The sequence below is a fragment of the Mauremys mutica genome, chromosome 1 (assembly GCF_020497125.1).
Source record: "Mauremys mutica isolate MM-2020 ecotype Southern chromosome 1, ASM2049712v1, whole genome shotgun sequence".
In the NCBI taxonomy this organism is placed as follows: Eukaryota; Metazoa; Chordata; order Testudines; family Geoemydidae; genus Mauremys; species Mauremys mutica.
The window spans coordinates 26,252,770-26,268,042 of NC_059072.1; the positions used below are offsets into that span (position 1 = coordinate 26,252,770).

A 15,273-nucleotide genomic window follows, 5' to 3' on the forward strand; every position below is an offset into this window, starting at 1 on the left:
AGACACAAATTTGGGTTAAAAATTTGGGGTTCATAAAAATCAGGCTTCTTTCCTATTTGTTTATGTCAAAAATTGTCAATCAACAAATATTATCCTATTTCCCTGACTGTATGGCTTTCTTTTGCTTGAAAAGAAGAACACAGTGTAACTAAGTGATACAATTTTGCCATTCAGAAAGCATCAACAGGAAACATCAGTGCTATATTCCCCAGTGTAACAGATTTTTGGCCTCAGCTGTGGATAACATCTTCCTGAGGTTGATCCCCACACGCCGATGTAAATGTTAGTGGCTTCACCTCTGTGTTTTTAAAGTATTCTCAGTCACCTTTACCATCACTTAATTAGGTTTTTATTAAAGATGAGCACTGATGCACCTCTTCGTAATATCTCTCTGCGGCCTAATGGCCCTGATGATTCTTTCAGACAGCTGTAGCCTCACAATTAAATTTCTGGCAGTATTGTTTACAGTGGAATGAATATACTGGGCATTTGGGCAATGCCAGCTTGCAAAGGGCTGGTGGCAGATGGAAAGAAATCTGCCCAGTATGCCTCACCTTTCCATGAGCAGAGTCATCAATTTCCTCCATTAAGGAGTTGTCACTCGGCCCACCCAGCTGGAAGAACATTCCGGATAACCAGGCTGGCTGGTGGTACACAATTCAAATACAAAATGCACTTTAAAAGAAAACTAAAATATTGTTTGTAGGCCAACAGACAATGCATTACTTTGACCGCAGCCAATTTTTTAATGACTGTAATATTTTAAGTGATTATTTTTGCCACTTCAGATTGCTCCTTAGAGACGAGAGGTTTTTTTAATTAAAATCTAGGCAGTGCAAACAGATGAGATTTGAGAAGCAGAGGAAAGAGAAATAGAATGAAGAAAATTAATTAAAGCTGCGTTATTGGCAGAGTCATAAATTTGACATTGTGTCTTGCTGGGAATGAGTTATGTTGGTATTTGGAACTTCAAGATTTTAAATGTGATAGCAGGTAGGTGGATTGAACTGATGTTAATACAATTCTAATTCACATACAATTTCTTGCCTTGCTAACATATTTAAACGTATAATTACCATCATTCAGAACTAAGCAGTTATATGATTTTGACTATGAGGATTTCCGGGTTGAAGTCCTTCTTACCGCTAAAGGAAATATTACTATAGGATTGGACAGATTTCCCCATTAGGTAAATGAAGATTCTAACATTTTCCACATGTTAGATATTTAGATAATTTACAGCAAGTTACAAAACTGAAAACGTGGCTAAGAAAACAGACCAGGTGCAAGCAGGGTTACAGTGCACTTTCCCCTTTCAAAACAATAGGTTGAAACTTGCTCTGTAATGTGAGGAGAGGCAATTTATAAAGTGTGATTTTGCTCATCATTTCTTGTTACAGATTGTCATTCAAATGGTAGCACTAGAAACAATTTGCCTTTTTATGAATCAAGCAACATTAATTCTTTATGTGGAGTATTTTATGATGCATGTATAAATTGACTGTAGAACTAATACATTGCAAACCTGGGATTAAAACTATTTTCAGCAATGGTTTGAATGGTTATCTAAATGGTGTGTGTGCAGATGTGTTAGAACCACTGATGTTTTAGTATTCCAAAAGTGTTATTCTACAGTAGTGAGCCTGATTCTGATCTCGTTTACCCGAGTAAAAATCAGAAGTAACTTTATGGAAGCCAGCATAAAATGATGTGAACGGAGAATCAATCCCAGTAGTTTGATCTCTTTTACATTTCACTAGTGTTACTTCATATTGATTATATTATGCTGTATCACACGGTGAACTGTGAAGGCCAGATCCTTTGTTGTTTACAGTGACTAACTCAGCGTTTCTCAAATGCGGCCACCGTGGCCACGTGTGGCCACCAGGGGGTTTTCTTGCAGCTACAGACTCCTGGACTATGACTGGGAAGGGAGCAAAGTAGAGCCCCTCCCCCTCCCTGTTGCTCCTGGATGCACCACCTTGGTGATGATTGCTGGGGCTGCCAGCAGGGGTTGGGCCCTGCCCCCCTCTGTAGACACTTGGGGCACAACGCTGGAGAAGCAGGCAGCCAATGAGTTTCCCAACTTCCCATGGGTGGTGGGGCTCAGGCTTTAGGCTTCAGCCCTGAGGTGGTGGACTCTGGCCTCAGGGCTTTGGTCTCCAGCACCAGGTTCCAGCTGCAAAGCAGCAGGCCCCAGGCTCTGGCTGCGCAGCTTCAGGCTGTGTCCCTGGGTCCTGTCCCCTGGCCATGGGACATTAGGTTCCGCTCCCCCTCCCCCGACATTGACTCCCCCGACCACCCATCCGGGGCTTAATTTGTCCCCAGGTTTGTGGGGCTGAGTAAGTCTGCTGTGAAAAGGGATACTTGTATGTTTGTTGATATCACTTTTCACAACAGACTTATTAGATAGCAAGAAATACATGGATGTGTCTATGTGCATATTTATTTGTTTTTCCTAAAGCTAATTAAGTATTTTAGGAAAAAGTGTGAGAGGGGCCACCAGCCAGAGTTGGTGGCTGTACTCTGAGGTCACCAAAACATTTGTCCTGAGGAGCCCAACCTAGGGGCTATAAAGCTAATGAATCCAGCCACTGGAGATATCCTCAGTGAAAGGGGATTCCCTGATTGCCACAGAACTGGAATATAAAGTCTATGCCATTCACCCTCACAGTTCTAATGTACAGGATGTGGGCTGGACTATGCTGCGCTCTAATTATTCTCAGCTGTCAGAATGGCCCAAGGAGTCATAAACAGCCAACTGTAAGGCCTGGTTTACACATAGTTATTTTACCAATTTAACTATTTTGGTCAAGGTAGTGATTTTTTTTTTACCCAAATAGTTAAATTGGTAGAACCTCTCATGTGAACACAGTTATACAGGTATTAAGGTGCCTTATACTGGTACAGCTTATTCACATAAATGTACAGGAATAAGATATACAGGTATAAGCACCTTAACACCTGTATAACTGCATCCACATTAGGGACTTGCACCACTTTCAAATTGATATAGTTAAAGCAGTACAAAAACTGTGTGTTGACAAGCCTGTAGTTAGAGCAGTCCTGAGGCTGCTCTGATTTCTCTTGGGGCAGTGGTCTCCAACCTTTATGTGGCCAGTAACACATTCATGTTTTCAGAAGAGTGTGGCGGGCGCCAACAATTTTGCAAGGCTTATTTTGTATTTGTACATTAAATAATGCGAAAAACATCATATTTAATATTACATAATATATGAATCCATAAGATAAAAAAGGTAATTTTACATGTAAAAAGTATTAATTAAATTATTCGGCAATTACTCTTTCACCTTACCACGGGAATTTGCTCTTTTTTATCTATCTGTAAGAAAAATTAAGGCGTTTTTACAAAATAAATATCATAAACATTCGGTCCATTCTGCAAAGGTGGAGTGTTTGGGTTTTTTTTGTTTGTTTGTTTGTTTGTTTTTGGCAGCAGTTCTGGGCAGTGCAGAGAGAAGCCTGAGAGAAGTTGCGAGGACAGAGAACACCGGTGCCCGCAGCCCTGGAGTACTCTGTCCCCGGCAGGCGCGGGGCCCCAGCTTCTCTCCCCTGCTGGGCACTAGGTGGGCCCCATGCCTGCCAGGGACAGAGAACACCGGCGCCCGCAGCCTGCAGCCCCGGAGTTCTCTGTCCCTGGCAGGCACGGGGCTGCGGCTTCTCTCCCCTGCTGGGCACTAGTTGGGCGCACATAAATGCCTCGGCGGGCGCCATGGCACCCGCGGGCACTGCGTTGGGGACCACTGTCTTGGGGGGTTGAGAATACAGGAGGCACAAAGGTAGATTCAGTCAACGTTGTCTCTTTCGCTCTTTTCTTGCAAGCAAACACAGCTAATACAGATCAGAGACTTGGTTCCTCAACCTACTGTTTGATATCATTTTTAAAAACTACAAAGGAAATATACAATGTTGTTCATTTGAAATAAATAAATAAATAAATAGAGCATAATCAGTTCACAATGGTAAAAATATATTAAAAAGGTCAACGCCAGAATGTTGGTGGTGAAAAAGATCACATGATGAAAAAAATGTGTCAGTCATACTGCTTAATTGAGCGCTCAATGAAAATTTGGAATTCTGATCTGGATTTGCTATTGTGGAGTAGTTTAGCCAGTCTTTTTGCCAGTGTCTTGTGAGTTTGCATGCATGACTTCTCCACTTGCTGACACCCAGCAATGCACATTCAGGAAAAAGATGTGGAAAAATCCCGGATCTAGGATTGTGCAAATCACTAAAGCACTATGAGTGGAGGGTGAGGACGTGAGTTTAGCCAGTCAGTTGATGAAACTGCCACATGTGGCACAGTAACTGGCATATCTTTGTCATACATGGCAGATGCCTGCTCAATTAAGGAAGAAATTGTGATTTACAGATGTACTTCCAAGGTATTTTTCTGAGTGCAAACTTTGATCCCCGCCCCCCTTGAACTGGCACATTTTTTTAAAATTTAGGGCACACATGGCAGAAATATTTGGAAAAGCATGCAATGTATGTACAAAGCTGTTTCATAATTAACAACATCGGGGACATGCACACCGGGAGAGTATCCCACAACAGGGTGCTCACACTATCCTCAAGGAGATACACTGAGAAACATTTTAAAAACAATCCATATTGCTCAGCACATCTCTTACAGCATTAGCCTATTTGATATGGACAGCGTGTCTGAGTTTGGCAGAGTCCCCAACTTTGGCACCTGAGTGATTTTAATGAAGTTTATTAAATAAATAAATAAAATAAAATAATAATTGGAGATATACCAATCTCCTAGAACTGGAAGGGACCTTGAAAGGTCATTGAGTCCACCCCCTGCCTTCACTAGCAGGACCAATTTTTGCCCCAGATCTCTAAGTGGCCCCCTCAAGGATTGAACTCACAACCCTGGGTTTAGCAGGCCAATACTCAAACCACTGAACTATCCCTCCCCCCTTAAGAGTGGTTGGATACCTGTCTTTATCTCTCCTTTTCTATCAGAAAGAAATATGGATGATTTCCTGTTCTCCCAATGTCGGCTGCTGTAAGGAGCAAGTACATGGTGAAGCACTTGTCAGATTGATATGCAAACGCATAGATTTGCAACTGCTGATCTATTTGAAAAACATGCCATATTGCAGCTGCTTTGTTTAGGTTGGGTCATAGGGTGGGAATGTATATGAGAAAGAATGAATATGTGAAATGTCCACAGTACATATAAAAGCTTTTTATTTTTGTAAATGTTCTTTCTTTTTTCTTTCTCTTTGGGTTTCTTTCCCTTTTTCCTATGAAATTAGTCAGCCTTATGGTGTAATTTTTATTTTGGAGAGGAATAGAACGCTCGTCCCACACTGAATTAGTTATGCAATAAAGTGTTTCTGACAAATAATAATGTCCAGGAAATCTGACTGATGTTTGGAAGTGTCAAATAATTTGATGGGGGAAAGCCATTGATGGACTGGAGTGGACTTCAAGCAAGATTTTAATGTCAAACCACACAAAATGCTAATTGATGGGGTGGGGGGCATAAAAATGATAGGTACAGATATTTGTATGGACATAGCAGTTTGGACATCAGACAAGGGTCTTGAGAATCTGAAATGGAAAATATGGGAGTGCTGCAAAGACCTGATTTTTTGGGACTGATTAAGACTGATTTTGTGAACTGCAGATAGCCAGTATGGTGATGAAATTTGATGATACTGCATTGGCCACCCAAGATTATACCAAAATCAAGGTGGCCATTGTTGATGTCCTGAACATCTCGCCTGAAACCTACCAGCAGAGGTTCTGCAGTGAGAATTCCTGTTTGGGCTAGGCCCCAGGCCATTGCCCAAAGTCTGGAGGAACATTGCTGGTGGCGGGTCCAGCCAGAGAAATGCGCAGGGGTTCAGGTGGAGGAGAAGATCATCATGGAGCTGTTCATGCAGATCCTCCCCATAAAGGTGTGTGAATGGGTATTGAGAGACAGTCCCAAAACTTTGGTAGAGACCATCGCTCTGGCAGAGAATTATCTGATGTCCCATGGGTCCGAAGTAGAGACACCAAAGATCAATTCAGCACATCACCAGGGCCTATACACTATGGAGCCTCAACCCTGCTGAAGGTGTCCTGGGGAACTTGGGCACCCAACCCAATAGAAAGAAGTACAAAGACCTTGAGAGAAGCCCAGAAGCCCACTCTCAACTGGTAAGGAGGGATCTGGGCCTGGCAGAGTGACCTCAACCAAAGGGGCCAGTGTCCTTGGTTGAATTAAGGACTGAACCACATTCTACTGGGGGGGCCTGTTCTGCATCAGGGTAACAAGTGTATATCCACCCTCAACTTAATGAAGGCGTATTGGCAGAGCCTCTTGATGCCTGAGGCTAACGAGAAGACCGCCTTCTTCACTTCATTTGGATTATATCAATCTAAGATGATGCTCTTTGGGCTCGATGGGGCTGTGGTTGATGGATAGAGTGTTGCAGCTGTCTGGATCACGTGCAGCGCCCTACATCAAAGATATTGCCATCTACAGTGAAGGGTGGGCTGACCATAAGGCACTTTACAGCACTACTACTTCTTCTTTGTATGGCAATAGTGGAACAGTGAAAGCAACAGCACGACTACAGTTAGATCTTAAGGTCTCTTATCCAGTCCAGAGCAGAGGGGGTAGCCATGTGAATGGCCACAACACCTCCAGGATGAGCTCAGACAACAGTACTCCTAAGGAGGCAGGATTGACAGCCAACCCAACCAAGTGCCGACTGGCCACCCGGGAATTCACCTACCTGGGATATGCAGTGGGAGGGTGACAGTTATGCCCTCTAGTGGACAAAGTCCAAGCCCTAGTGGACTGCTCTACCCTTTCCATTGAGAAGCAAGTTAATTTGTTCCTGGGATTAGCAGGGTACTATTGGCGATTCATCCCAAACTTCACCACCCTTGCTGCTCCCTTAACAGACCTGATCAAAAATTCTGCACCCAAAAGGATCTATTGGATGACAAACTGCGATGAGGCATTCAGAACACTGAAAAGCCAGTTGAGCCAGAACCAGTGCTGTTCCATCTAGACCTCACAAAACTGTTTGTCTTACAAACCAATGCATCCAATGTCAGGCTCAGAACTCAGAGGAGAAGAACATCCCACCCTTGTCCTCAGTAGAAAGTTGCTCCGACAGGAGGTTGCATACTCGGGACTGAGGAGGCAGCCCCTGGTAGTGAAATTCCAATGTCCTGTGATATTACTTATGGGGGCAGCTCTTCCGTCTAATAACTGACCATGCACCAATCCAATGGCTGAATTTCATGAACAATCAGAACCTATGCATCATGTAACGGTACCTCTCGCTGCAGCTGTATAACTTCCAGGTGTCTGACTGTGCAGGTCTGGAAGATAAAAATGTGGATTTCTTTTCATGGGACAGAGGAGACCCAGAGCAGCTCTATGGCACCACAGCTCAGGGTCTGAGGGAGAGGGGCTGTGATGTGGTATACAAACCCCACATCGGGGCCAGGTAGCCCTGCTCTTAAAAGTCTGCTGAGCATGCTAGAGTTGGAGGAGTGGGTTAAAAGAACTCCAAATCCCAGACAATGGGTGGTGGGAAGACTGCAGGAGAGAAGAATCCTTCTCCAAGGAGGTTAGACAGAAGGTGGAGCCTGAGAGGGGACCACATAGCAGGTAAGGTCCTCTGCAGCACCTTCCCCAACCATCACCCACTTTAAAAAGCAGCAGGTGTTGCAGCGCCCTGCTCAGTTTGTGAAACTATTGACTGATTGGACTACAGGAGCCTTGCCCCAAACAGATGGGGCATATAGGTAGGAAGTAGCCCAGGGTGGCAGACCTAGGTTTTCTATGGGGAGGAACATGCCAATGTTACTTCCCACAGGGCTCTGGGTTGGGATCTGGTGGAGAAGAAGGGCCCCAGGATTCCCTACCATGCTCCACTAGCCACTACACCACCCAGACTTTCAAGCTTCTAATCACATGGGAACAAATGTCACCTGGTGATTAGATTGACAAACTCATTTAATTTATCACCTAAAACAGGGTACAGGTTTAGAAAAATGTAAAGTTAGTGAACTAATCCACTTTCTTCTCTGGCATATGCAATGTTGGTTTTGAAAGGGATTTTTGATAAGAAGCATTATGTGAAAAACAAGAACAGAAAATGTGGAAATGGCAGAAGTGCTAAGTGACCTTTTTGTTTTAGTTTTCACCAAAATGGTTAGTAATGGTGGGACAACTAACAGTGAATGTAAGTGAAAATGAGGTAGGATCAGAGGCTAAAATAGGGAAAGAACAAGTTAAAAATTACTTAGACAAGTTAGATGTTTTCAAGTCACCAGGGCCTGATGAAATACATCCTAGAATGCTCAAGGAGCTGACTGAGGAGATATCTGAGCCATTAGCAATTATCTTTGAAAAGTCATGGAAGACAGGCGAGATTCCAGATGACTGTAAAAGGGTAAATATAGTGCCAATCTATAAAAAGGGGAATAAGGACAACCCAGGGAATTACACACCAGTCAGCTTAACTTCAGTACCCGGAAAGATAATGGAGCAAATAATTAGGCAATCAATTTGCAGACACCTTTGCAGAAGATAATAAGGTGACAAGTAACAGTCAGCATGGATGTGTCAAGAATAGATTGTGTCAAACAAAGCTATTAGGGCAGCAAGCCTTGTGGATAGGGGAGAAGCGGTAGACATGGTATAATGTGACTTTAGTAAGGCTTTTGATACTGTCTCTCATGACCTCCTCTTAAACAAACTAGGGAAATACAACCTAGATGGAGCTACTGTAAGGTGGGTACATAACTGGTTGGAAAACCATTCCCAGAGAGTAGTTATCAGTGGTTCACAGCCAAGCTGGAAGGGCATATCAAGTGCAGACCCACAGGGATCAATTCTGGGTCCGTTCTGTTCAATATCGTCATCAATGATTTAGATAATGGCACAGAGAATACACTCATAAAATTTGCGGACCACGCTGGGAGAAGTTGCAAGTGCTTTGGAGGATAGGATTAAAATTCAAAGTGATCTGGACAAACTAGATAAATGATCTGAAATAAATAGGATGAAATTCAATAAGGACAGATGAAAAATACTCCACTTAGGAAGGAATAATCAGTTGCACACATACAAAATTGGAAATGACTGCCTAGGAAGGAGTACTGTGGAAAGGGATCTGGAGGTCATAGTAAATCACAAGCTAAATATGAGTAAACAGTGTAACACTATTGCAAAAAAAGCAAACATCATTCTGGGATGTATTAGCTGGGGTGTTGTAAGCAAGACACGAGAAGTAATTCTTCTGCTCTACTCCATGCTGATTAGGCCTCAACTGGAGTATTGGGTCCAGTTCTGGACACTACATTTCAGGAAAGATGTGGAGAAATTGGAGAAAGTTCAGAGAAGCAACAAAAATGATTAAAGGTGATTGAAAAAATTGGATTTGTTTAGTCTGGAGAAGAGAAGACTGAGAGGGGACATGATAATAGTTTTGAAGTACATAAAAGGTTGTTAAAGGAGGGTGGAGAAAAAAATGTTCTCTTTAACTTCTGAGGATAGGATAAGAAGCAATGGGCTTAAATTGCAGAAAGGGTGGTTCAGGTTGGACATTAGGAAAAACTTCCTAACTGTCAGGGTGGTTAAGCACTGGAATAAATTGCCCAGGGAGGTTGTGGAATCTCCATTATTGGAGCTTTTTAAGAGCAGGTTAGACAAACACCTGTCAGGGATGGTCTAGATAGTACTTAGTCTTGCCATGAGTGCAGGGGGCTGGACTAGATGACCTCTCGAGGTCCCTTCCAGTCTTATGATTCTATGATATATAACTTTTCATTTGCTAAATTACCCAGTTTTTGCATGAAGTTTAACCATTGTTGTGTGCTGGTGCTACACAAGTGTAATTTAAAAAAAACCAACAACATATAGTGCTGCTTGCTAAACATGTATGTGCTGGTTATGTGTCTTTCAGGTATAGTAAGTGATGAGTTTTTGCAACAAAAATTACTGATTGTGTGCATCCAACTGCTATTTTTTTTGCTCTTTTTTCCCCTTCTAAAATCCTAAGCCTATGGGCCACATCTTTTCCATGTTCAATTCCTTTAAACAGAATCTTTGCAACTGCTTAAACTGATATGTGAAAAGGAATCTTTAGCTCCTGATAAAAAAATTAATTGTATTCTTGAATAGAAATCTTGTTGCCTGACTCTGATACCCATACTCTTGAGCAGTTGTCTTCAGTGAGACTTCTTATGGAGTGAGGTATTATTCAACATCAGTGAGGGCATTACAATATGGCCACTGGACTTAAAAAACACTAGTCTCCGTCAGCTGATAGGAGCAGTATCTGACACACATCAGTCCTTTCTTTACTTCAACATCTTCTTAAATGGTGAACTGGGGTTATGTATTCTTAAACATCACTGATGAGATTGAAAGCACAATAAAGATAAAAACCACTATAGGAAATGACTGACTAAATATACTAAACAAGCAGCACAGGATTACATTCCAAAATCCCATATGCAGAATTTTTCAATTTAATGTAAATTACTTTACTGAAGCAAAAAAGATGATTGCACTTTATCATGTACTATGAGTAGATTGCAACGTATAGTAGAAACAGCATTTATTTCTACAAAGGCTTATCAGAGGCCATACAAGTCTTATTATGGGGGGAAAGAATGAAGCCATAAACACTACCTCACTGCCCTGAATTCCACATCTGTTTCCTGTGCACTTGCCAAAACACTACCAATATCATTAGTGAACTTTGACGACACCACTGCTTTTTTTGTGAACGAGTAATAAGATGTTAACAGCAAGTCATTTGCTATTCAAGTTTTCGTATATTTTGCAGCATGAAGGGGAAGATTCTATCAGCTTTCCGCACAAAGAGATCTCACTGAAGTCAATGGGAGTTCTGTGCAGGGAGAGGTTGTAGAATCAGGCCGATGGAGAGCATGCTCATGTATTACCAAACAGCGTGAAGCCTTTCTATTAGGTGCTCTCATCTTGCCAGGTCTCATACACTAAGCAAGCTCATGATGGGAATGGAAGATTTCTGAGGAGCTATTTGGTGCTACCGGAAGTATTGATGATGATTCAGTAGATAGCACTCCTGGTGTACACTACAAATATTTGTATAAATATAATGAGATATTTCAGGATTTTTGTACCAGTACCCTCTCCTGGATGGCATCAGACCTGCTGTAGTTATGACACCCTCTAGGAGGTTGCCTCAAAGAGAATAAAACTTGACAGCTAATGGAGATTCTCATTTAATTCCAGTGGCAGAAGTTGGTATTTTTAGAACAGAAGATACAGACATCTGTTCTTCGTGCCATATGTTTATGGAGTAGCTTGCACCCACTACATCTATATGTATACTGCAATGGATACATTATGCTCACCTAAGTCACATTTAGGAAAATTTGGGGGTGGGGGGGACACTATAAATTTGTGTAAATTGAGTATTTTTGTTACAAGTTCACTGACTTGAAGAAATATTGTTTACAATGATTCTATGAGAGATGTCACATTCATCTTCACCATCATTTCTGTCATAATGATATAAAACTGAAGGGAATTGCATGGGTAGGGGATGGAGCAGGTATAATTGGCAGCAATACTACACTTCGGCTGACAAATACAATGACTGGAAAACACTTCGTGGAGAGACTTGTATTCGTTTCAACAGTTCTGTACTGTTTTGCTAAAAGGAAATAGTTATATGTTTTCTGCTACATGATCTTTGACATGACAACTGTTACAACCCCTGTTTAATTTTGGTAAATTGCAGAAAAGTTTGAGTTAGATGTGATGGACAAGAGGTTAAATGCTACTTCAAAGAGGATTAAAGAAAAAAGAGCCAAATTCTGCAAGGGGTGATGGTAACTCAAAATACACTTTTTCAATCAGAATTTGGCTGAAAGTGACTTTTCTATTACTACATGCATTCATTTTTTTTAAGTACAAAACAAAATTAAGCAAACCTTAACTGTGGCCCCAGGGAAGAAAAGCCAGTTGCCAGTGTCCACAGGATCAAGATTATCTTCTAAGACAATTTGTCTGTGAGCAGCATTTATGATCAGAATGTTGTCCAATGCCCAGCAGGCTTCATACACTTCACCAGCATGTACATATTCCTGTTTCCACTGAAACTGAACATTCTCTCCTTTGGCATCTTCAGGAAGGTACAGGATGTGGATGACGGTGCTGACATTGGAAGGGGCTCTGTAGAACATCAAGATACAGAATCAGATCGATATCAAGCCAATGAAGGTTTGCCTGATCAAAGTGATTTACCAGATGGGATATAGTTACACCCATGTCCTAACATGTCCATAGATTTTTCTGTGCACAATAGAAAATAATTTTAATGAGCATGGAGTTCAAGCATAAATCAAGATAATTCTGTCCAAATACATGAGAAAATGAAGAGAAATAAACATTCATTAAAATCTAATGGTACTTTACTGGAATGTTACATAATGTTCTAGGAAAACCAATTTGATTTTACTATGAATTATTTACAATGGACACCATTAAAGTCAGAATTTGCCAACAGATTTTACATGGTGGGATCTGACATTTTACAGTTTCAGCCTCTGCTTAGAATAGAAAATAATTGTGGTAACCATACGGTATCTCTTACAAATTTTGACATTTTAACAGCAACCACTGAATATCTGATTATAAAGGAACATGTTGCTTTATAAGCCACAGTCTAAGGCACAGGCCCTGCACCAGAATTTACAATTAGCTCAGACAAACAAACAGAAAGCACTAGGTGTAAGAGGGCATGGAGCCCATAGAAAGAGGGACTCATGGAAGAAATGGGTTTTGAAAGACAGATGAGGGATACCCGATGAGCTAGAAAGGAGAGGCTGTTTCAAGTGCAGGAGGAAGCTAAAAAGGTATAAAACTATTTTTTCTATAAATGTTTATTACATTTTTAAAACATATACACAGAAAAACAAACTATACATAAATTTGTCATAATACATAAACTTCTCATACCATATTAACCATTTACAACCTAGACTTAGCTATATTTGAAACATTTAATTATATATTGTGATGTGCCCCCCATAAGGCTTTAGGGAATATGCTTATGAATGTATATATGACATAACTGGAATATGTTTTATGCTACATATGCCATGTAACCTATCCCTGTAAAGGTTATGATCTACAGAATCTATTAATCCTATTTGTATGCATGTATCATTTTTGTATTCAAAGTTATGAATATTGGTTGTGTACTTGCTTGATTTTTAAGTAGCCTTTGTAAAGCATTTGGTCAGCTTCTTGCGAAAGGAATGTGCAAATTAAGTGCCCAATCAAGAAGCACTTAAGGGACAATGGATCTTAGAAGGCTCCAATCCACATAAGAAGTCTACATGAGGATGTTCAAGGCAGCAGGTAAGCAATGGCTGCTGCCTGTAAAAACTGAGTCATGCATGGACATGTGACTTGCCCATGTGACTCCAAAACTCCATCTTGGAGCTGGACTTTGCATAGGAGAGAGGAGGGGGTCTCCACCCGCAAGAGAAAGTCTATTTAAGCCCGTGGGAGATCCCTCCATTTTGTCTTCAGCTCCACCCCTAAGGATACCGGAAAGAAACTAGAACAAAGGACAGTAACGACAGAGGGTGTGAGTGATTGCTGGACCCAGACTAGAAGGAGACTAGTCTGTAAAAGGAAGCTTACTGGAATTCCTCTAAGGGTGAAGTTTTTATCTGTACTCAGTTTTCTTACTGTATTAGCCTCAGACTTGTGTGTTTTATTTTATTTTACTTGGTAATTCACTTTGTTCTGTCTGTTACTACTTGGAACCACTTAAATCTTACTTTCTGTATTTAATAAAATCATTTTTACTTATGAATTAACCCAGAGTATGTATTAATACTTGGGGGTGGGAGGGGAGGGAACAGCTGTGCATACCTCTCTATCAGTGTTATAGAAGGCAAACAATTTATGAGTTTACCCTGTATAAGCTTTATACAGGGTAAAATGGATTTATTTGGGGTTTGGACCCCACTGGGAGTTGGGCATCTGAGTGCTAAAGACAGGAACACTTCTTAAGTTGCTTTCAGTTAAGTCTGCAGCTTTGGGGCATGTGGGTCAGACCCTGGGTCTGTGTTGGAACAGATGGGCGCGTCTGCCTCAACAAGACAGGGTGCTGGAGTCCCAAGCTGGCAGGGAAAGCAGGGGCAGAAGTAGTCTTGGCACATCAGTTGGCAGCCCCAAGGGGGTTTCTGTGATCTAACCCGTCACACATATAATATGAATTGTTAAAATATAAATCAATTATTTGTATTACACAATTTACAAACAAAATTGGTTTATAAAAATCCAACTAGTTATATTATTAAAATAGGATAAAGAACAGAAGCAAAATTCAAAGGAGGGGATACAGATGAGGGAGGGAAGGAAGGAAGTAGCGAGGAGGGGGCAGCAAGGGAGGGAGGGAACCCATAGGCTCATTCAGACACTTCCAGGGAGAAAGCCCATATCTCTGAGAATTTTTCTTGTTTTTTTTTTCTGTTACAGTACACAATTCTTTCCATGGTGGCCAAGCTTATGATGCCTATATTCCAGTCTTCAATTGTTGGATTTCCAATTTTGTGGTACTAGTCTCTTTTAACAATTATTAATGCTCTTCTAAGCCAAAGTTTTTCAGATGTATTCAGCTTCCAATTAGAACATAAGAACATACATAAGAACATAAGAACGGCCATACTGGGTCAGACCAAGGGTTCATCTAGCCCAGTATCCTGTCTACTGACAGTGGCCAATGCCAGGTGCCCCAGAGGGAGTGAACCTAACAAGTAATGATCAAGTGATCTCTCTCCTGCCATCTATCTCCACCCTCTGACAAACAGAGGCTAGGGACACCATTCTTTACCCATCCTGGCTAATGGCCATTAATGGACTTAACCTCCATGAATTTATCCAGTTCTCATTTAAATGCTGTTATAGTCCTAGCCTTCACAACCTCCTCAGGCAAGGAGTTCCACAAGTTGACTGTGCGCTGTGTGAAGAAGAACTTCCTTTTATTTGTTTTAAACCTGCTGCCCATTAATTTCATTTGGTGGCCCCTAGTTCTTATATTATGGGAACAAGTAAATAACTTTCCTTTATTTACTTTCCTTTATTTACTTTCTCCACATCATTCATGATTTTATATACCTCTATCATATCCCCCCTTAGTCTCCTCTTTTCCAAGCTGAAAAGTCCTAGCCTCTTTAATCTCTCCTCATATGGGACCCATTCCAAACTGC

The 15,273-nt window shown here is 41.3% G+C and overlaps 1 protein-coding gene across 1 annotated transcript in view; it reads right to left on the reverse strand.

Annotated features, from left to right (window-relative positions):
• The window catches only part of RELN (reelin), a 473,567-nt gene that overhangs the window by 191,095 nt on the left and 267,199 nt on the right, over nt 1–15,273 (reverse strand). Inside the window, exon 10 of the mRNA XM_045031243.1 lies at nt 11,980–12,220. Coding sequence (XP_044887178.1) covers nt 11,980–12,220 — 241 coding nt within the window. The remainder of the gene's footprint in view (nt 1–11,979; nt 12,221–15,273) is intronic.